Source organism: Oncorhynchus tshawytscha, linkage group LG05, assembly GCF_018296145.1.
Source record: "Oncorhynchus tshawytscha isolate Ot180627B linkage group LG05, Otsh_v2.0, whole genome shotgun sequence".
NCBI classification, from domain to species: Eukaryota; Metazoa; Chordata; class Actinopteri; order Salmoniformes; family Salmonidae; genus Oncorhynchus; species Oncorhynchus tshawytscha.
In genome coordinates this window covers 66,572,878-66,594,418 of record NC_056433.1, presented here as the reverse complement: position 1 = coordinate 66,594,418, position 21,541 = coordinate 66,572,878, and the positions used below count along the sequence as shown (strand labels likewise).

Sequence of the window (21,541 nt, the reverse complement as noted above, 5' to 3'; positions counted from 1 at the left end):
CGTCCCACTTGGCCAAAAGCCAGGGAAAATGCAGCGCGGCAAATTCAAATAAAATGTGTGAATCCAGCCAACATGTCAGATTTTAAAAAGGCTTTTCGGCGAAAGCATAAGAAGCTATTATCTGATGATAGCACAACAGTAAACAAAGAGTAGCATATTTCAACCCTGCAGGCGCTACACAAAACACAGAAATAAAATATAAAACATACCTTAACTTTGACAAGCTTCTTTTGTTGGCACTCCAATATGTCCCATAAACATCACAATTGGTCATTTTGTTAAATTAATTCCATCCATATATATATACAAAATGTCCTTTTATTTGGTGTGTTTGATCCAGAAAAAAACAGCTTCCAAATTGCGCAACGTCACTACAAAATATCTTAAAAGTTGCCTGTAAACTTTGCCAAAACATTTCAAACTAGTTTTGTAACACAACTTTAGGTATTTTTAAATGTTAATAATCGATCAAATTGAAGACTGGTCTATCTGTTTTCAATAGAGGACGAGAGGAAAGTAACGCTACATTTCAAGTCTTGGGCACTCAACAGCGTTACCTTTTTCCAACATGGCCGTACTTCTTCATTGCACAAAGGAATAACCTCAACCAAATTCCAAGGACTGGCGACATCCAGTGGAAGCGGTAAGAACTGCAAACGAGTGCCTAAGAAATATGGTTTCCCAATGAACTCACTGAACAGAGACGTCAAAAGAAATTCTGAACGGTTAGTCCTCTGGGTTTTGCCTGATACATAAGTTATGTTATACTCACAGACATGATTCAAACAGTTTTAGAAACTTCAGTGTTTTATCCAAATCTACTAATAATATGCATATCTTATATTCTTGGCATGAGTAGCAGGAAGTTGAAATTGGGCACGCTATTTATCCAAAAGTGAAATTGCTGCCCCTATACCTTAAGAAGTTAAGACATGAAGGTCAGTCAATCTGGAAAATGTGAAGAACTTTGAACGTTTCTTCAAGTGCAGTCACACAAACCGTCAAGCACTATGATAAAACTGGCTCTCATGAGGACCGCCAGAAAGGAAGACCCAGAGTTAACTCTGCTGCAGAAGATAAGTTCATTAGAGTTAACTGCACCTCAGATTGCAGTCCAAATAAATGCTTCACAGAGTTCAAGTAACAGACACATCTCAAAATTAACTGTTCAGAGGAGACTGCATGAATCAGAACTTCATGGTTGAATTGCTGCAAAGAAACCACTACTAAAGGCCTCCGATAAGAAGAGACTTGCTTGGGCCACAAGCAATGGTCATTAGGCTGGTGGAAATCTGTCCTTTGGTCTGATGAGTCCTATTTTCAACCAACTGTCTTTGTGAGATGCAGAGCGGTGAATGGATGATCTCTGCATGCGTGGTTTCCACCGTGAAGCATGGAGGAGGAGATGTGATCGTGTGGGGGTGCTTTGCTGGTGACACTCAGTGATTTATTTAGAATTCAAGGCACACTTAACCAGCATGGCTACCACAGCATTCTGCAGTGATACGCCATCCCATCTGGTTTGCGCTTAGTCCCACTATCATTTGTTTTTCAAAAGGACAATGACCCAACACACCTCCAGACTGTGTAATTACTATTTGACCAAGAAAGAGAGTGATGGAGTGCTCCATCCAATGACCTGGCCTCCACAATCACCCGACGTCAACCCAATTGAGAAAGTTTGGGATGAGTTGGACAGCAGCGTGAAGGAAAAGCAGTCAACAACTGCTTAGCATATGTGGGAACTCCTTCAAAACTGGTGGAAAAGCATTCCACCTGAAGCTGGTTGAAAGAATGCCAAAAGTGTTCAAAGCTGTCGTCCAGGCAAAGAAGGGTGGCTACTTTGAAGAATCTCAAATATAAAATAAATGTTGATTTGTTTAACACTTTTTTTTGGTTACTACATGATTCCGTATGTGTTATTCCATAGCTGTGATGTCTTCACTATTATTCTAAAAATAAAGAAAAACCCTTGAATGAGTAGGTGTCTGTCCAAACCTTTGACTGGTACCGTGTGTGCATGAAGAATGCGAGAGGGGGGGATACAGAAGGAAAGATTGGGAGGGAGTGACAGAGACGTGACTGGATGCTATGATAAACATTGTTGGTGATATTTAAATTACATGGATATGGATGAAAAAATCAAGCCTCAAACTGGTAGTTATATTTCTGTGCTATCTCTGGATGAGGTATCAAAAAAAAAAAATGTTTTTATCTTCTTATGGCTAGCGGAACCCTCGACAACATTCCGTTGAAATGGCAAATATGTAACTTTCATACATTCACATGTGCATTACACCAAATTAAAGATAAACCTCTTGTTAATCTACCCATCGTGTCTGATTTCAAAAAGGCTTTATAGCGAAACCACAACATATGTTAGGTCAGAGCCTAGTCACAGCCAAAGAGAGGAGTCACAAAAAGCAGAAAGAGATACAAATAATCACTAACCTTTGACGATCTTCATCAGATGACACTCGTAGGACTATGTTTTGTTCGATAAAGTGCATATTTATATCCAATAATCTCAGTTTACATTGGCGCGTTACGTTCAATAATGTTTTGCTTCCAAAACATCCGGTGATTTTGCCACATCAATTTACAGAAATAGTCATCATAAACTTTAATATAAGATACAAGTGTTATGCACAGAATTAGAGATATACTTCTCCTTAATGCAACCTCTGTGTCAGATTTCAAAACTTTACGGAAAAAGCAAACCATGCAATAATCTGAGTACGGCGCTCAGACAACAAATCAAGCCATACAGATATCCGCCATGTTGGAGTCAACAGAAGTCAGAAATAGCATTATAAATATTCACTTACCTTTGATCATCATCAGAATCCACTCGCAGGAATCCCAGTTCCACAATAAATGTTTGATTTGTTCGATAAAGTCCATAATTTATGTCCAAATACCTCCTTTGTTAGTGCGTTCAGTTCACAAATCCAAACTCACGACGCGATGGCAGGTCCAGGCTAAAGTTCAGAAGAAAAGTCATATTACAGTTCGTAGAAACATGTCAAACGATGTATAGCATCAATCTTTAGGATGTTTTTATCATAAATCTTCAATAATGTTCCAACCGGAGAATTCCTTTTGTCTTCAGAAATGCAATGGAACGCAAGCATGAGTGCGTGACCAGCTCATGCCACTCTGGCAGACCTCTGACTCATTCAGGTCCCATTCCCCCCTCCTTCACAGTGTAAGCATCAAACAAGGTTCTAAAGACTGTTGACATCTAGTGGAAGCCTTAGGAAGTGCAATATGACCCCATAGACACTGTATATTCGATAGGCAATGAGTTGAAAAACTGCAAACCTCAGATTTCCCACTTCCTGGTTGGATTGTTCTCAGGTTTTCGCCTGCCATATGAGTTCTGTTATACACAGACATCATTCAAACTTCAAACTTCAGTGTTTTCTATCCAAATATACTAATAATATACATATATTAGAAACTGGGCCTGAGTAGCAGCTAGTTTACTCTGGGCACACTTTTCATCCAAACGTGAAAATGCTGCCCCCTATCCCAAACAGGATTTATCTTTATTTAACTGGGCAAGTCCGTTAAGAACAAATTCTTATTTTCAATGATGGCCTAGGAACAGTGGGTTGACTGCCTTGTTCAGGGGCAGAACAACAGATTTTTACCTTGTCAGCTTGGGGATTCGATCTTGCAACCTTTCGGTTACTAGTCCAACGCTCTAACCACTAGGCTGCCTGCCGCCCCAAAGTGTTGTTTATAACATGGCAATAAACACAACACTTTGTTTTCAGCAGAGACCTAAGAAGGGTTTTTGTAGAAAGAATTGTTTCGATGCTGATGACTTGGTCCCGGTCTAGTCTCCCTTCAAAATGTCCAGGCCATGTAAGAAATCTGACTGAGAATCCCTTTTGTGCCTGAATAGACTCGGAGATGTTGTGAATGTCCCAGTCAAAAATGGCTGCTGTTCAGACATACACATTGTTGATAGGCGAAGGGAGATGAATTCTGTACTCTGCATATTGCTTTGACATTTCTGCACTGATTTATTTTGTTTCTTATGTTCAAAAGAGTTCACAGGCAATCAATCAGAACATGAGATAGCATCTCCAATTTCACCAACCCTCTTGTCGGGTGAAACTCTGCTGTGCTTGTGTTTTTTCTTCATTTTCTTCTAAATGTGTTTTAGAGAAGGTTTCACTTGGCAAAACCAGCCCATATTTCTTCGTCAGGGGAAAATTGACTTTAACAAGCATAGAGGACTGATTAATAAAACTGGAACTCTTATTTCATACATTAGATATACTGAGAGCTTTGATTTTAATAGACTACATACAGAGAATACAGTAGTTACCTAGATCTGACGAATACCGTCAGCCATAATTTATTTAATTCATTCATGTTTATTATTTAGATAGAAAATCCCATTGAGAGAACATCCATTTCATTAGTCTTTCCTTTTACTGTTATTTTTCACCGTCAAGGACTATATTTTGAATGACTGTATTCTGTGGTGTTGAGTGTCTTTTTGTATGACTTTCCCTCTTTTTTGATGAAACTACCTATAATGGATACAAATAAAAGGTCTGTGTCCATGAGATTCTCATAAACTATGTTAATTTGTACTAGTCTCCTAGTACTACTGCTATTGTGGCTCTAACACAGAAGTGATCGTGTACATGAAGAGTCTGACTCTGACATATTTCTCAATGGGTTTTAGTAAAGCAATACAAGCTACTCTCTGCCCCTCCAATGTCCAGTATAGGTTTCTTTGCCCCTTCCGTTTCTCAACCTTATGGTGTTTCGACAAATTGTTTCATGAATGCAATTCAAAAAGTAAATCCAGTTATTCACAGAGAATTGGGTGCCAGCACAGAGATGCAGATACATGGGGCTGTATTTTCGGCTGGTGCTAAGGTGCACATTAGTTTGCAATTTCGTCATGTAAAAACTGGTGCACTGGCATTTTCCAAACCTAACGCCAGGTTCGGCTATTTACCTGTTTAACATCAGCTTGCTTGCGCTGAGGTTGAAGGGGTGGCAATATTTGAGGTGTGTTCTTAACAAGTGCAAAAGTCACAATTTCATGCAGTGCTAATGGGAAGTTTTAAGACTCACAAAAAGCAGGTCTTAACTGTAATGCAGTAGATAATGGCATGGACTTTGAGAGCAAAAGCGCACCCTATCCAGCCATGATGCACAGTGCCCATGGAAGGAGAGATGTGCCTTTTGTGCAGGTGAATCTCATATTTAGAAACCATTTATTTTTACCACCCCCATTTTAATTTGATTTTAAAAAATAACAAGCATAGCCTGCCCTCCCCTTAATACAGGCTGATTTAGCAGCATCACAGTGCGTCTTTTTATCGTGGCCATTAGCCAAGTAGACTATGAATAAGGAGGTTTTAAATTGTCTACCGAGTGATTGGAATTGTTTTTGATGCAACTGGTCAGGATGTTCTCTGGTGCAGCGGTAGGACCCAGGGCAGCATGCCAAAGTTCTTCAGCCGCCTTAGGAAATAGAGACGCTGTTGTGCACTCTTGACATGAGTGGTGGTTTTATTGGTCCATGACAAGTCCTCGGTGATGTGGACTCCAAGGAACTTCAAACTCGTGACTCTCTCTACTACTGCAGTCCCATTGATGTTGATCAATGGTAGAGTATCCATCCCCTCGTCCAATTACCATACACGCTCCTCCAAACTATGCAGTCTTCCTATAATGCCATATCAACCAGGTAAAAAAAAATATATTTGCCTTGCACATACTGTAGGTAACGATAGAATTGAGAGGAGCCTAGTATTTTGTATAGAAGTATGAATATTATGTGTAAAGACATTTAGGCCTACATGTGCACAGTTCCATGAAATAAGAGAAGTGATTTATGGTATATTTCTGACTCGATCCTATTTAGACAGATTGTTGTTGGTTTAAAAAACATTGTTTTTTGTTTAATTTGATTAAAAACCAAACTTATTAGAAAGATTTATCTTTAATTGGTTTATGGTGAGAACATGCATGGCTCGAAAGCAATGTAATTTCAGCTGCTAATTCTGGATAAGCGCTAATATGATCTGTAAAATGGTACCATGATGTTTATAAAACATCAGTGAGTGGACATTTCCTCATTCTCTTTATATTGGATCTTTATCCAGCTCCTGTGAAAAGTTTGGATGTGCATAATACCCTCCATAGTTTTAAGTTGTCTGTATTATACGCCCACAAGGAGCAATTATGGTGCCTGTAACTGTATTTAGACATCCAATTTTACAACTTGTTTTAATAGGCTAACAATGATGCATTTTTTTTAGGTATTATCAATAGCCTAGTGAATTTAATATTGCTTATTGACTACATTTGGCATGTCCAGACTGCAATTTTAGCCAGCAGCATACCGCCCTGCGTTCCACTGCTAGCTTGCCACTGAAGCTAAGCAGGGTTGGTCCTGGTCAGTCCCTGGATGGGAGACCCTTTCATATTGTCAAAAGAAATATCACAATCCCCCAGGGCAGTGATTGGGGACATTGCCCTGTGTAGTGTACCATCTTTCTGATGGGACGTTATATGGGTGCCCTGACTCTCTGTGGCCACTAAAGAGCACACGGCACTTATCATTTTAACCCTGGTGTCCTGGCTAAATTCCCAATCTGGCCACCTAATCATTCCCAAGCTTCCAATTGACTCATTCCTCTCCCCTGTAACTGTTCCCCAGGTTTTTGCTGTAAATGAGAATTTGCTCTCTGTCAACTTACCTGGTAAAAAAAGGGTTAAATTCAAATTAAATTAATTCAAATGTACAGTAGGCCTAGCCCCTATCATTGTGAATGCTATAGCCTATGTTTAACAATGTATTTCCATATTGATGCAATTACAACATATTTAGCAGGCTATTTAACAAACTAATATTCAAATTGGGGTTGAGGACAATGCAATAGATAACACCATAAATACACAACTTGAAGCAACCACAAATTTAGCCATGGTGAGGGGCCAAGCTTCGACAATCCCGCAACTTTATTAATCAAAACCCAGCTTTTTCACACTACCGCCAGCTACTGCGCCCATCATTCTGGTTGTGAAAATATAAAAAATATTTCTGACACACCCCCGAATCTATAATGCTACCGCCAGCGCTAAGATTTACCATTTCATTAGGTTTGTTAAAATAGAGCACACAGAGGTATCCACTGTCTCCGGTGTTGGGTGTCTGTGAAAAGCTCTGACAAATTACTGTATATATGAAGGGACAAAGCCATAGATCACATGACACCATTCATTCCTATGTGAAGACTCAATGGCGCATTGAAGCCAAATTAAGATGGCATCTCATGAAGACATAACACCTGCAATTTGAACTACTCCAGGAAGTGACGTTGCAAGCTAGCTCAGTGCTGCCCCCTCTCATTGAGTAACTCAAGTTGAAGGCTGCCCGGATACTGCAAGGCTGCCATTAGCAACTAAATTGTCCTTATAACTTCTTGTGTGGAATAAAAAAAAAAAAAAATCTGTTCAGGGACATTATTAACAGCAGCTGATGTACGGAATCTAATGGTAAGGAATTCTCTAGGTTTTGCTTGCCTGAGGTAGAATATATGTAGACCACACTATTTACTAAGAGTTTTTATCTATATTCTTTGTAGCTGTCTATTTACGACCACAAACCGATGCTGGGACTATGACTTCACTCAATGAGCTGAATACAGCCATAGGAAAACGCTCATCCACTGGCTAAGCACATAGTGGCCCGGGGATTTTAATGCAGGGAAACTTAAATCTGTTCTACCTAATTTCTACTAGCATGTTAAATGTGCAACCAGAGGGGGAAAAAAACTCTGGACCAACTTTACTCCACACACAGAGACACGTGTACAAAGCTCAGAGACATTGGCCATGTGGTGCCAGGATAACAACCTCTCCCTCAATGTGATCAAGACAAAGGAGATGATTGTGGAATACAGGAGAAGGACCGAGCACACCCCCATTCTCATTGACGGGGCTGTAGTGGAGCAGGTTGAGAGCTTCAAGTTCCTTGGTGTCCACATCACCAACAGACTTTCATGGTCCAAACACACCAAGACAGTCGAGAAGAGGGCAAGACAAAACCGTTTTCCCCTCGGGAGACTGAAAAGATTTGCCATGGGTCCTCAGATTCTCAAAAGGTTCTACAGCTGCACCATCGAGAGCATCCTGACTGGTTGCATCACTGTCTGGTATAGCAACTGCTCAGGATCCGACCACAAGGCACTACAGAGGGTAATGCGTATGGCCCAGTACATCACTGTGGCCAACTTCCTGCCATCCAGGACCTCTATGCCAGGCGGTGTCGGAGGAAGGCCCTAAAAATTGTCAGACTCCAGCCACCCTAGTCATAGACTGTTCTCTCTGGTACTGCATGGCAAGCGGTACCAGAGCCCCAAGTCTTGGTCCAACAGGCTTAACAGCTTCTACCCCCAAGCCATAAGACTCCTGAACATCTAATCAAAGGGCTACCCAGACCCCTCTTTTATGCTGCTGCTACTCTCTGTTTTAAATCTATGCATAGTCACTTTAACTCTACACATGTACATTTTTACCTCAATGACCTCGACTAACCTGTGACCCCGCACATTGACTCTGTACCGGTACCCCCTGTATATAGCTTTGCTACTGTTATTTTACTGCTGCTCTTTAATGATTATTTATTTTTTCCTTATCTATTTTTTTACTAAACACATATTTTTCTTAACTGCATTGTTGGTTAAGGGCTTGTATGTAAGCATTTCACTGTAAGGTCTACACCTGTTGTATTCGGTGCATGTGACAAATAAAATGTGATTTAAACATTTGATTTGAAGTGGGATAAAAAAAAATACAAAATCCATTTTAATCTACACAAAATACTCTGCCAGTGGAAGAACACTTCCAACATTTGAAAAATAAAACACTAATAAATGTATCTTCATTAGTTAAGTCAATACATGTTAGAATCACCTTTGGCAGCGATTACAGTTGCTATTATTTCTGGGTAAATCTCGAAGTGCTTTCTAAACCTGGATTGTGCAAAATTCTTCAAGCCTTTATAAAATTTGTTGTTAATTGCTAAACAAGCATTTGCTGGTCTTGCCATAGATTTTCAAGCAGATTTAAGTTGAAATTGTAACTCGGCCACTCAGGAACATTCACTGTCTTCATGTTAATCAACTCCAGTGTAGTTTTGGCCTTGTGTTTTATGTTACTGACCTGCTGGAATGTGTGTTCACCTCCCAGTATCTGGTGGAAAGCAACCTGGTGCAGTCTTTCCTCTAGGATATTGCCTGTGCTTGGCTCCATTCCGTTTCATTTTATCAAGAAAAACTCCCCAGTCATTAACGAATACAAGCATACCCATAACATGATTCAGCTACCACTATCCTTGAAAATATGGAGAGTGGTACTCAGTAATGTGTTATGGATTTGCCCCAAACACAACATTTTGTATTTAGGACAAAAAGTGAATTGCTTTGCCACATTTCTTTTCAGTATTACATTCGTACCTTGTTGCAAACAGGATGCATGTTTATGAATATTTGAATTCTGTACAGGCATCCTTTTCACTCTGTCAATTAGGTTAGTATTGAGTAACTACAATGTTGTTGATCCATCCTATCACAGTCATTAAACTCTAACTGATTTAAAGTCACCATTGGCCTCATGGTGAAATCCCTGAGTGGTTTCCTTCCTCTCCGGCAACAGAGTTAGGAAAGACGCCTATATGTTTGTAGTGACTGGGAGTATTGATACAAGATCCCAAGTGTAATTACTAACTAATAAATATCATGCTCAAATGGGTATTTAATGTCTGTGTTTTTTTTACCATCCTACCAATAGGTGCCTTTCTTAGCGAGGCACTGGAAAACCTTCCTGGTCTTTGTGATTGAATCTGTGTTTGAAATTCACTACTCGACTACAGGATACAGAGAGGAGGTAGTCATTCAAAAATCATGTTAAAGGCCTCCCGAGTGGTGCAGCGGCCTAAGGCACTGCATCGCAGTGCTTGAGGCATCACTACATTCCCGGGTTCGATCCCAGGCTGTGTCACAGCTGGCTGTGATTGGGAGACCCAGTGCGGCTTGGCAGGGTTGTTTCGTAGGACGCATGCCTCTCAACCTCCGCCTCTCCCGAGTCCGTAGTGGAGTTACAGCGATTGGACAAGACTGTAACTACCACTTGGATATCATGAAAAAGGGGTAAAAAGCACCCAAAAAGATGAACTATTATTGGACAAGCAACTTATTATGTGACTTGTTAAGTACATTTGTACTCCTGAATATATTTAAGGTTTGCCATAACAAAGGGGTTGAATACTTATTGATTCAAGATATTTCAGCTTTTGAGTTCTTATTCATTTGTAAACATTTTAGAAAAAATAATTCCATTTTGACATTGTGGGCTACTGTGTAGGTCAGGAACAAAACATTTTCAGTTGAATCCATTTCATATTCAGGCTGTAACACAACATAATGTGCAACGGGTCAAGGGGTGTGAATACTTTCTGGTGTATTAGAAGCAATTATTTGTACTATTACATTTTTTTATGTATTTTCCATTCACTATAATGGGGTCCTGTTTTCTGCTAACAATGCCTGCAGTACTATAGTCGGCCTTCAACTTCCGTGGCTTCAATGAGAGGGAGCATTGCTACATGTAACACCTCTTAAGTTACCACCCACCTTCTCACTCACCTCACCCCGTCTCTCATGGCAACATGACTCCGGTAGTATTTACATATCCCCCGCCATTAAATATTCTGGGTCAGCGTGGTGGGAGAAAAACATTCCTGGCTGAGCAGCAGTTCCAGTGAGGAGGAGAGATGTGCACAATACCCATGTGGGCGACAAAACCAGGCCCAATAGACATCAATGTTTCTGCAGCTACAAAGAGATTTGATTAACAAACATGGATAAAATGTCTTGTAGATAAATAACCCATTATATATACCTTGAGGCTGGCTTTTAAGGGAGAGCATTTTATTTTCAGTTTTTCCACTTTCATATATTTTCATAAACTGTCGTCAATTCTTCATAAACTGTTGCTGTGTGCACATATACCCACATAAATTCAGTATCTATCATTGTTTACAGTATGTCTCATCTGGGGTACTGAAAATACCATGACACCCTGCCTGCATATATTTAAGAATTAAACACTGCGACAAACTGCTGATATGACCAGACATAAAATACTACAGGGTAATACCTAATATATTGTTATTTTGTTAGGAAAATACAGCTGTATCATGACATGAACCCAAGGAAGATGGAATTTTGTATTGGGGAATGTGACTATCTAGTTATTCTAGTGAACTTGATATCCCCAAAATGACTGTACGTACACTACCGTTTAAAGGTTTGGGGTCACTTAGAAATGTCCTTGATTTTGAAAGAAAAGCTCATTTTTTTTGTCCATTTAAAATAAGATCAAATTGATCAGAAATACAGTGTAGACATTGTTAATGTTGTAAATGACTATTGTATCTGGAAACAGCTGATTTTTAATTGAATATCTACGTAGGCATATAGAGGCCCATTATCAGCAACCATCACTCCTGTGTTCCAATGGCATGTTGTGTTAGCTAATCCAAGTTTATAATTTTAAAAGGCTAATTGAGCATTAGAAAACCCTTTTGCAGTTGTTAGCACGGCTGAAACCTGTTGTTCTGATTAAAGAAGCAATAAAACTGTCCATTAAAACTTCTTTAGACTACTTGAGTATTTGGAGCATCAGCATTTGCGGGTTCGATTACAGGCTCAAAATGGCCAGAAACAAAGGACTTTCTTCTGAAACTCATCAGTCTATTATTGTTCTGAGAAATGAAGGCTATTCCATGCGAGAAATTGCCAATAAACTGAGGATCTCATGCAACGCTGTGTACTACTCCCTTCACAGAACAGAGCAAAATTGCTCTAACCAGAATAGAACGAGGAGTGGGAGGCCCTGGTGCACAACTGAGCAAGAGGACAAGTATATTAGAGTGTCTAGTTTGAGAAACCAACGCCTCACAAGTCCTCAACTGGCAGCTTCATTAAATAGTACCCGCAAAACACCAGTCTCAACATCAACAGTGAAGAGGCGACTCCGGAATGCTGGCCTTCTAGGCAGAGTTGCAAAGAAAAAGCCATATCTCAGACTGGCAATAAAAAAAAATTAAGATTGGCAAAAGAACACAGAAGAAGACATTGGACAGAGGAACTCTGTCTAGAAGGCCAGCATCCGGGAGTCGCCTCTTCACTGTTGACGTTGAGACTGGTGTTTTGTGGTTACAATTTAATGAAGCTACATAAGTCATTTACAACATTTAACAATGTCTGCACTGTATTTCTGATCAATTTGATGTTATTTTAATGGACAAAAAAGTAGCTTTTCTTTCAAAAACAAGGACATTTCTACGTGAACCTAAACTTTTGAACAGTAGTGTACGTAGTGTACGTACAGCCGTAGTGTACGTACAGCCATATAGCCTTATAAGAAATCCCGCTTCGACCTCCAACGAGCCATCAAACAGGCAAAGTGTCAATACAGGACTAAGATCAAATCCTACTACGTCGGCTCTGCTCGAAAACTTTTATGGATTGCAAAGGGAAACCCAGCAACGAGCTGGCCAGTGTCGTGAGCATACCAGATGAGCTAAATACCTTCTATGCTCGTTTTTGAGGTAAGCAACACTGAACCATGCATGAAAGCACCAGCTGTTCCAGACAACTGTGTGATCTCGCTCTCCATAGCCGATATCAGTAAGACCTTTAAACAGGATAACATTCACAAGGCCACAGGGCCAGACGGAATATCAGGATGTGTACTCAGAGCATGCACTGACCAGCTGACAAGTGTATTCACTGACATTTTCAACCTATCTTTGACCTGGTCTTTAATACCAACTTGTTTCAAGCAGGCAACCACAGTCCGCATGCTCAAGAATGCCAAGGTAACCTGTCTAAATTACTGTCGCCCCGTAGCACTCACATCTATAACCATGAAATTCTCAGAAAGGCCTGGACCCACGCCAATTCGCATATCGCCCCAACAGATCCACAGATGATCTTTATTGCATTCCACACAGCCCTCACCCACCTTTACAAAATAAATACCTATGTAATAATGGTGTTCATTGACTAAAGTTCAGTTTTCAACATCAAAGTCGTCGTCGCCCCCCAAGCTCATTTCCAGACTCAAGTCCCGAATACCTCCCTATGTAACTGGACCCTGACTTCCCCTGGCAGTGAGGGTAGGCAACAACACATCTGCCACGTGGACCATCAACAAGGGGGCCCCTCAGGAGTGTGTGCTTAGTCCCCCCTGTACTCCCTATTCACCCATGACTGTGTGGCTGCACACTACTCCAACACCATCATCAAGTTTGGTAATAGCACAACGGTGGTAGGACTTATGACCAATGACGATGAGGCAGCCTATAGGAAAGAGGTCGGAGACCTGGCGGTGTGGTGCCAGGACAACAACCTCTCCCTCAATGTCAGCAAGACAAATGAGCTGATTGTGGACTATAGGAAATGCAGGGGCAAGCACACCCCCATCCACATTGGTACATTGTTGGGGCTGTAGTGGAGCAGGTCAGGAGCTTCAAGTTCCTCTGTGTCCACATCACTAAGGAATTAATATGGTCCCCACACCCACACTTTTGTGAAGCGGGTACTTCAGTGGCTGTTCCCCTCAAGAGGCTGAAAAGATTTGTCATGGGCCCCTATATCTTAGAGGTTCTACAGCTGCACCATTGAGAGCATCTTAACTGGCTTCATCATTGCTTGGTACGGCAACTGCAAGGCATCCAACCGCAAGGCGCTACAACGACCGCAAGGCGCTACAGAGGTTTGTGAGTATGGCCCAGTACATCAATGGGACCAAGCTACCTGCTATCCAGTACCTCTACACCAGGCGGTGTCAGAGGAAGGTCCAAAAAAATGATCAGACTCCAGCCACCCAAGCCATAGACTGTTCTCTCTGCTACCGCACGGCAAGCGGTACCAATGCGGTACCAATGCACAAGTCTGGAACCTACAGGACCCTGAACAGCTTCTACTAACAAGCCATGAAACTGCTTAACAAGACTGCTAAATAGCCAATCAAATGGCTACCAGGACTAACTGCATTGACCCTTTTTTGCACTAACTCTCTTGCGCTAACTCTACATACACACTGGACTCTACCCACACACTCACACATACAGTTGAAGTCGTAAGTTTACATACACTTAGGTTGGAGTCATTAAAACTCATTTTTCAACCACTCCACTAATTCCTTTTTAACAAACTATAGTTTTGGCAAGTCGGTTAGGACTCCTGCTTTGTGCATGACACAAGTAATTTTTCCAACAATTGTTTACATACAGATTATTTTACTTATAATACACTGTATCACAATTCCAGTGGGTCAGAAGTTTACATACACTAAGTTGACTGTGCCTTTTAACAGCTTGGAAAATTCCAGAAAATTATGTCATGGCTTTAGAAGCTTCTGAGGCTAATTGACATCAATTGAGTAAATTGGAGGTGTACCTGTGGATGTATTTCAAGGCCTACCTTCAAACTCAGTGCCTGTTTGCTTGACATCATGGGAAAATCAAAAGAAATCAGCCAAGACCTCAGAAAAAAATTGTAGACCTGCACAAGTCTGGTTCATCCTTGAGAGCAATTTCCAAACGCCTGAAGGTACCACGTTAATCTGTATAAACAATAAGGAAGGAGATGCGTTCTGTCTCCTAAAAATTTTTTTAGCCCCTTTTCTCCCCAATCTTCGTGGTATCTAATTGTTAGTAGTTACTATCTTGTCTCATCGCTACAACTCCCGTACGGGCTCAGGAGAGACGAAGGTGGAAAGCCATGTGTCCTCTGAAACACAACCCAACCAAGCCGCGCTGCTTCTTAACACAGCGAGCATCCAACCCGGAAGCCAGCCACACCAATGTGTCGGAGGAAACACTGTGTACCTGGCGACCTGGTTAGCGTGCACTGCCTCCGGCCCGCCACAGGAGTCGCTAGTGTGCAATGAGACAAGGATATCCCTACCGGCCAAACCCTCCCTAATCCGGATGAAGCTAGGCCAATTGTGCATCGCCCCATGGACCTCCCGGTTGCGGCCGGCTGCGACAGAGCCTGGGCTCGAACCCAGAGTCTCTGGTGCCCTAGACCACTGCGCCACCCGGGAGGCCGAGATGAACGTACCTTGGTGCGAAAAGTGTAAATCAATCCCAGAACAGCAGCAAAGGACCATGTGAAGATGCTGGACGAAACAGGTACAAAAATATCTATATCCACAGTAAAACGAGTCCTATATCAACATAACCTGAAAGGCCGCTCAGCAAGGAAGACGCCACTGCTCCAAAACTGGCATAAAAAAGCCAGACTATAGTTTGCAATTGCCCATGGGGACAGAGATCGTATTTCTTGGAGATATGTCCTGTGGTCTGATGAAACAAAAATATAACTGTTTGGAAGAACACCATCCCAACTATGAAGAACGGGGGTGGCAGCGTCATGTTGTGAGGGTGCTTTGCTGCAGGAGGGACTGGTGCACTTCACAAAATAGATGGCAACATGAGTATAGAAAATTATGTGGATATATTATCTGAAACGTTTGACCCAAGTCAAACAGTTTAAAGGCAATACACTCAATTAGTATTTGGTAGCATGTAAACTTCTGACCCACAGGGAATGTGGTGAAAGAAATAAAAGCTGAATTAAATCATTCTCTCTACTATTATTCTGACATTTCACATTCTTAAAATAAAGTGGAGATCCTAACTGACCTAAGACAGGGAATTTTACTAGGATTAAATGTTAGGAATTGTGAAAAACTGAGTTTAAATGTGTTTGGCTAAGGTGTATGTAAATTTCCGACTTCACCCTAACACTCACACACCAAACACAGATATACTGCATACGCCCACACATCGCATGAGCACACATGCATATTGATGCCACACTCACACACACATTTAAAAAGGACAAAGCAAGCATTTCACTGTTAGTCTACACCTGTTATTTACAAAGCATGTGATAAATTGAATTTGATTTGATCCTTGAGCAGATAGTGTTCAAAAGGGGTTGTGTTAAATGCGGAAGACACATTTCAGTTGAATGCATTCAGTTGTACAACTGACTAGGTATCCCTCTTTCCCTTTTCCCAGAACTGCAAAGTGTTTGGCCACACAAAGTGCATTTCCTGTAGAAAACAGTCTGGAAGTTTATCTTCATTGTGTTTATCTGTGTTTTGCAGGTCCTTCACCTACTGGCTGAACTTTATCTTGTCCATCATGTACTGCAGTGAGAACAACCACATAGGTTCATACTTGGAGGAGACAAGGAGCTGCTCTTGCCCCTATGAACACCCGTCCTGCCAGGGTGTCATACCCTGCACCATGGGCGAGGGCTCCTTCTGCGCCTCCTGCTCCTACGACAACCGCTCCCGCTGTGCCACATGCAATCCTGGGTACATGCTCAGCCAGGGGGTCTGCCGCAATGAGGTGCCGGACTCCACAGACCACTACATCGGCTTTGAGATGGACCTGCAGGACCTGGAGCTGAGATACCTGCTACAGAAGAAAGACAGCCGTATTGGCATCCATGGGCTCTTCGTCAGCAACGATGTCCGGCTCAACAACTGGTTTGACCCGTCGTGGAGAAAGAGGATGCTGCTGACACTGAAGAGCAACAAGTACAAGTCCAACCACGTCCACATGCTCCTCGGGATGACCCTGCAGATCTGCCTTACTAAGAACAGCACCTTGGAGCCAGTGCTGTCTGTCTACATCAACCCCTTCGGGGGCAGTCACTCTGAGAGCTGGATCATGCCTATACACCAGAACAGCTACCCCGACTGGGAAAGGAATAAACTAGACATTCCCCTGGACTGTTACAACTGGACGTTGACTTTGGGCAACAAGTGGAAAACATTTTTTGAAACTGTCCACTTCTACTTGCGGAGCCGGATCAGTGCTCCGTTGCCCCAAGGGAACGGCTCAGTCTACTACGAACCTTTAGAGTTCCTGGAGCCTGGTAAGAACCTGGGCTACATGAAAATAAACAGCATCCAGGTGTTTGGCTACAGTATGCACTTTGACCCGGAAGCAATCCAGGACCTGATTCTGCAGCTGGACTACCCGTACACTCAGGGATCGCAGGACTCAGCCCTGCTGCAGTTGCTAGAGATCAGGGACCGGGTCAACAGACTGTCCCCTCCTGGACCTCAGCTCCTGGACCTCTTTTCCTGCCTGCTGCGCCACCGCCTGAAATTATCCACCACAGATGTTGTCCGAATACAGGCAGCGTTGCAGATTTTTTCTGCCAAACAGCCGAACTCCATGGAATACGAAACAACCAAATTATGTAGCTAATAAGGGGCCGGAGTCCAACTACACAGATGCTTGTGCTGCTATTACACTGACTTGATTACACTTAAGAGCAATTTTGTAAGGCACCGAGGGGCATTTCTTTGTTTTTATGATGTTGAGCGCTGTTTATTGGGATTCGTGTAAAATTATATATTTCTGGAAAGTGTGTGTCATACAAACACAAGGGGGCTTCACCATGCCCACTTTGCCTTTTTTAAATGATAAGAAATTAGAAACAGAGTTGATTTCTGACCGTGATGGATATAAAAGATGTATCATTACTGATATGTTTCCCATAAATTGCACATATCTCAATAATCTGTTAAAATGTGAAGCTTTTGCTGATAATTAAGTGTTATCTCAACAGTGTGTTTGGTTTGACACCAGAATGGCTTTACTTAGGACTTTCACTTTGTTATTGAACACACCATTTTTTATTATCATACTCTTCTGTTTAATCCCACTACACCCCATGTGTCCAGAGCTAAATGAGATGCTAAGGAAATCAAATGTTCCTTGTTTGTCATAAGTTTAAATTCCCACATAGGCTTTTCTATTTCACATATTTGTAAAATTAGAGTTATACAATACTTCAGACATGCAGAAATAAAACACCATACACGCAATGGCTAGTATGTTTATGTTACTTTTATTTTTTATAATGCAGTCGTTTGTGAACAGTTATGAAACAATGTCTATATGATGTATGAAAACATTCTGAATTTGCTAATTCACTAAATAAAACTCATTTTTATGTGCCATCTGTAAATAGTTTAGATGTTTTATCTAGTGGATATTTTTATCAGAGATAATCTATGTATGATGAATCAATTTCATATTTATATTTGATATTTTTAAATAATCTAGATTATATCATATCTGATGCATTCCTTTGTCAGTTAAGATTCTATTTCAAAATCAATCTATTCTCTGAAAAGGAAATGCTTCATGCAAACCACAGAATATGAGATGTTCCATTCAGTCCTTCTGTGTTTTGAGAGGATTTCTTATCCTGTAATTTGAGAGAAATGTTGACTTGAATGAACCTTTGCAATTTATCTGTGTAAAGGACTTCGACAAGGCAACATTGCCCGACAACAAAATAATATATTTAAGTCACAACAAACCCTAGAGCACAACTCGCTCCAGTATTTGGCATAAAACGCCAGGTGACTTATTCTTCGACTAATGACTTTTCCCCTTGGATATCCTTGAAAGCAATCCAGCCAATTCACTGCAGGAAAATAGTGTAAAATACTAAAAGAGTGGTAGCCTGGAAAGTTTCCCTATATCTTCAGATGATCATCAATCAAAGTGGAGGCATTCATTATTTATTGATTCACTCTCTCTCTGTTCTGTCTGTCATTATTAGTACTTTTTCAGAATTTTTGAGAATATGAGGTATGAATCTTTTTTATGTGCCAATATGAAATCTGGCTTTAAGAAAAGTTTTTTTTTAAATGCTCTGGTTAATTGGACGTTTGATGACAACAGTGAAACAAAAGTGTCCATTGGTACACTTGAAATGTGAGTTTCAAGGACTTTCAATTGTCTTTGTTTTAACTACATCCCTCTGGACACTAACTGGTTGAATTAATGTTGTTTCAACGCAATTTATCAACCTATTGTGATGTGGAATCTACGTGGAAAATACATTGGATTCGAAAAAGTCATCAATGTAAACTTGTTTTTGACGGTGAAATTTCAACCACAGGTTTATTTCATCATGGTAAACTACATTTCAACATAGAAAGTTAGTCTATAAATTATTTTGAATTTGTTTATTTAAAACATCAGATCTTCAAAGTAAAATCCACTATCAGAAAAAAACAATAAGCTGGGCAGCACCTGGAGAATGAATCTATCTACAGCAACCTTTTGGTCTCCCATTCAGGATTTTAACCAAGCCCTGCTTAGCTATGATATTTGTTACTGACGATTACCAATATGTTATCGTGAGAATGATGTTGAGTGATTTCCACTTAAAATCTAAATAGATTAACTGCTGCTATCGAAGTCATTCCAAAGGGTAGATTTAACAGAGCAAATTAATGTGACTCATAACATCAATGATGCTATTTAGGCCTATATATTTTTTTAGTTAACAGTTATTTAAAGTTGAACTGACAGCATTTAAAAAATATATATATTTTTAAAATCTGTTCAAATACAGCCCTAGGATGAATGTAATTTTTTTGGTACATTTTCTGACAAGCGAGCACTTTTTTTTCACATTTTCAGAAATTCTTAGAATGTTTGGGAATTACGTATGTTATGGCATTTGAGAAAATGTTATAGTAATATAGAGTGGGAAAGCGGCCGTGTGTTTGGACTATTAATAGACACTACAGTAAATAAAACCTGATAAAAAAAAGTATCATCCAGGACTGGAGTCTACACAGGCCGTTGCACCATAGCCAATCAGAGCTACAGTAGGCCTTTACGCAAACATCTGCCACAAGGACCTGCCATCATTCACTTTTAACTGACCTGTGTGTTTACAGACAGTTGCATCAGCGCAACTTTTTAGAAAATTAGAACGCATTTGGCGTAAGCCACAAATTTCACCTGAATTGATTTCTGCAAATATATAAATAACACAGGAGTCCTCTTACATTTTGGAACTTTACAGTCCTATTGATCAAACCACAAAAAGGTAGGCTATCTTTCCTTATATGCCAATCATCAACAACAAGATGAACAACTAATGCTAGCCAGAGCAAGATGAGGTAAAATTGAACGAAGGAACATTAGATAAACCCTCTCAAAACTTTTGAGCTAGTCGGCCGTCAAAATTGCACCGATAAACGATGGGGAATAGTAAGTTGCCTGCTCTTCTTTCTGCAGCATGCCTGCCATATGCATGCTTCTCACAACCAAGCACCCAATCTAAATGCCTAAAGTTGGCTAGCTTACTAGCTAGCTACTTCCAGACACAAACGAGAGAACACCTCACTTTGACTATTTTACTTGCCGTAACAGAGCTGGTTAGGGTGTTTACATGTTATCACAAGTGAAATATATTGAGACACAGCTTAGCCTTTTGTTAATCACCCCATCATCTCAGATTTTCTAGATATGCTTTACAGCCAAAGCTAGACAATACTTTATGTAAGTTTATCGATAGCCTAGCATAGCATTTTGTCCAGCTAGCAGCAGGTAACTTGGTCACGGAAATCAGAAAAGCAATCAAATTAAATCGTTTACCTTTGATGAGCTTCGGAAGTTTTCACTCACGAGACTCCCAGTTAGATAGCCAATGTTCCTTTTTCCAAAAATATTATTTTTGTAGGTGAAATACCTCCGTTTGTTCTTCACGTTTGGCTGAGAAATTGCCCGGAAATTGCAGTCACGAAAACCCGAATTAGCTCCATAATATCGACAGAAACATGGCAAACGTTGTTTATAATCAATCCGTAAGGTGTTTTTCAAATATCTATTTGATAATATATCCAACGGGACAATTGGTTTTTCAGTAGGACCGATTGGAATAATGGCTACCTCTGTATTTTACGCGAGAATCACTCTGGGAGCCATCAGGTGACCAGTTGCGCAATGTAGCCACTTACGGGTATTCTTCAACATAAATGCATAAAACTACGTCACAATGCTGTAGACACCTTGGGGAATACAGAGAAAAAGTAATCTGCTTGATAGCCCATTCACTGCTCAATAGGGACACATTGGAACGCAGAGCTTTCAAAAGATGAGTCACTTCCGGATTGGATTTTTCTCAGGCTTTCGCCTGCAATATCAGTTCTGTTATACTCACAGACAATATTTTTACAGTTTTGGAAACTTTAGAGGGTTTTCTATCCTAAACTGTCAATTATATGCATATTCTAGCATCTTGTCCTGACAAAATATCCTGTGTACTACGGGAACATTATTTTTCCAAAAATGAAAATACTGCCCCCTAGTCACACAAGGTTTTAACCAAGCAAGCCAATTAAGAAGAAATTATTATTTATATTAACAGCAGGTAAAAGGCAGGAGATATGCTTATTCAAAGTTTTGAATTCCAGTTCATTATTATAGCGCCCCCCTGAGACCTATGTACCTAATTTCATGACTTCAGATCAAACGGGGTGAGGCTCGTGACCTTTCAAAGTTTGCATTTTCAATCTCTTATTGTAGCACCACCATCTGGCCAATCAGTGTAATTTTGTAAATGCTGGATCTCTATGGAAAGAC

The 21,541-nt window shown here is 40.6% G+C and overlaps 1 protein-coding gene across 1 annotated transcript in view; it reads left to right on the top strand.

The window, feature by feature from the left end:
• Positions 1-18,110, top strand: part of LOC112251162 (BMP/retinoic acid-inducible neural-specific protein 3-like) — a 64,695-nt gene extending 46,585 nt beyond the window's left edge. Inside the window, exon 8 of the mRNA XM_024421956.1 lies at positions 16,234-18,110. Coding sequence (XP_024277724.1) covers positions 16,234-17,350 — 1,117 coding nt within the window. The 3' untranslated portion in view covers positions 17,351-18,110. The remainder of the gene's footprint in view (positions 1-16,233) is intronic.
• Positions 18,111-21,541: the final 3,431 nt, after the last annotated feature.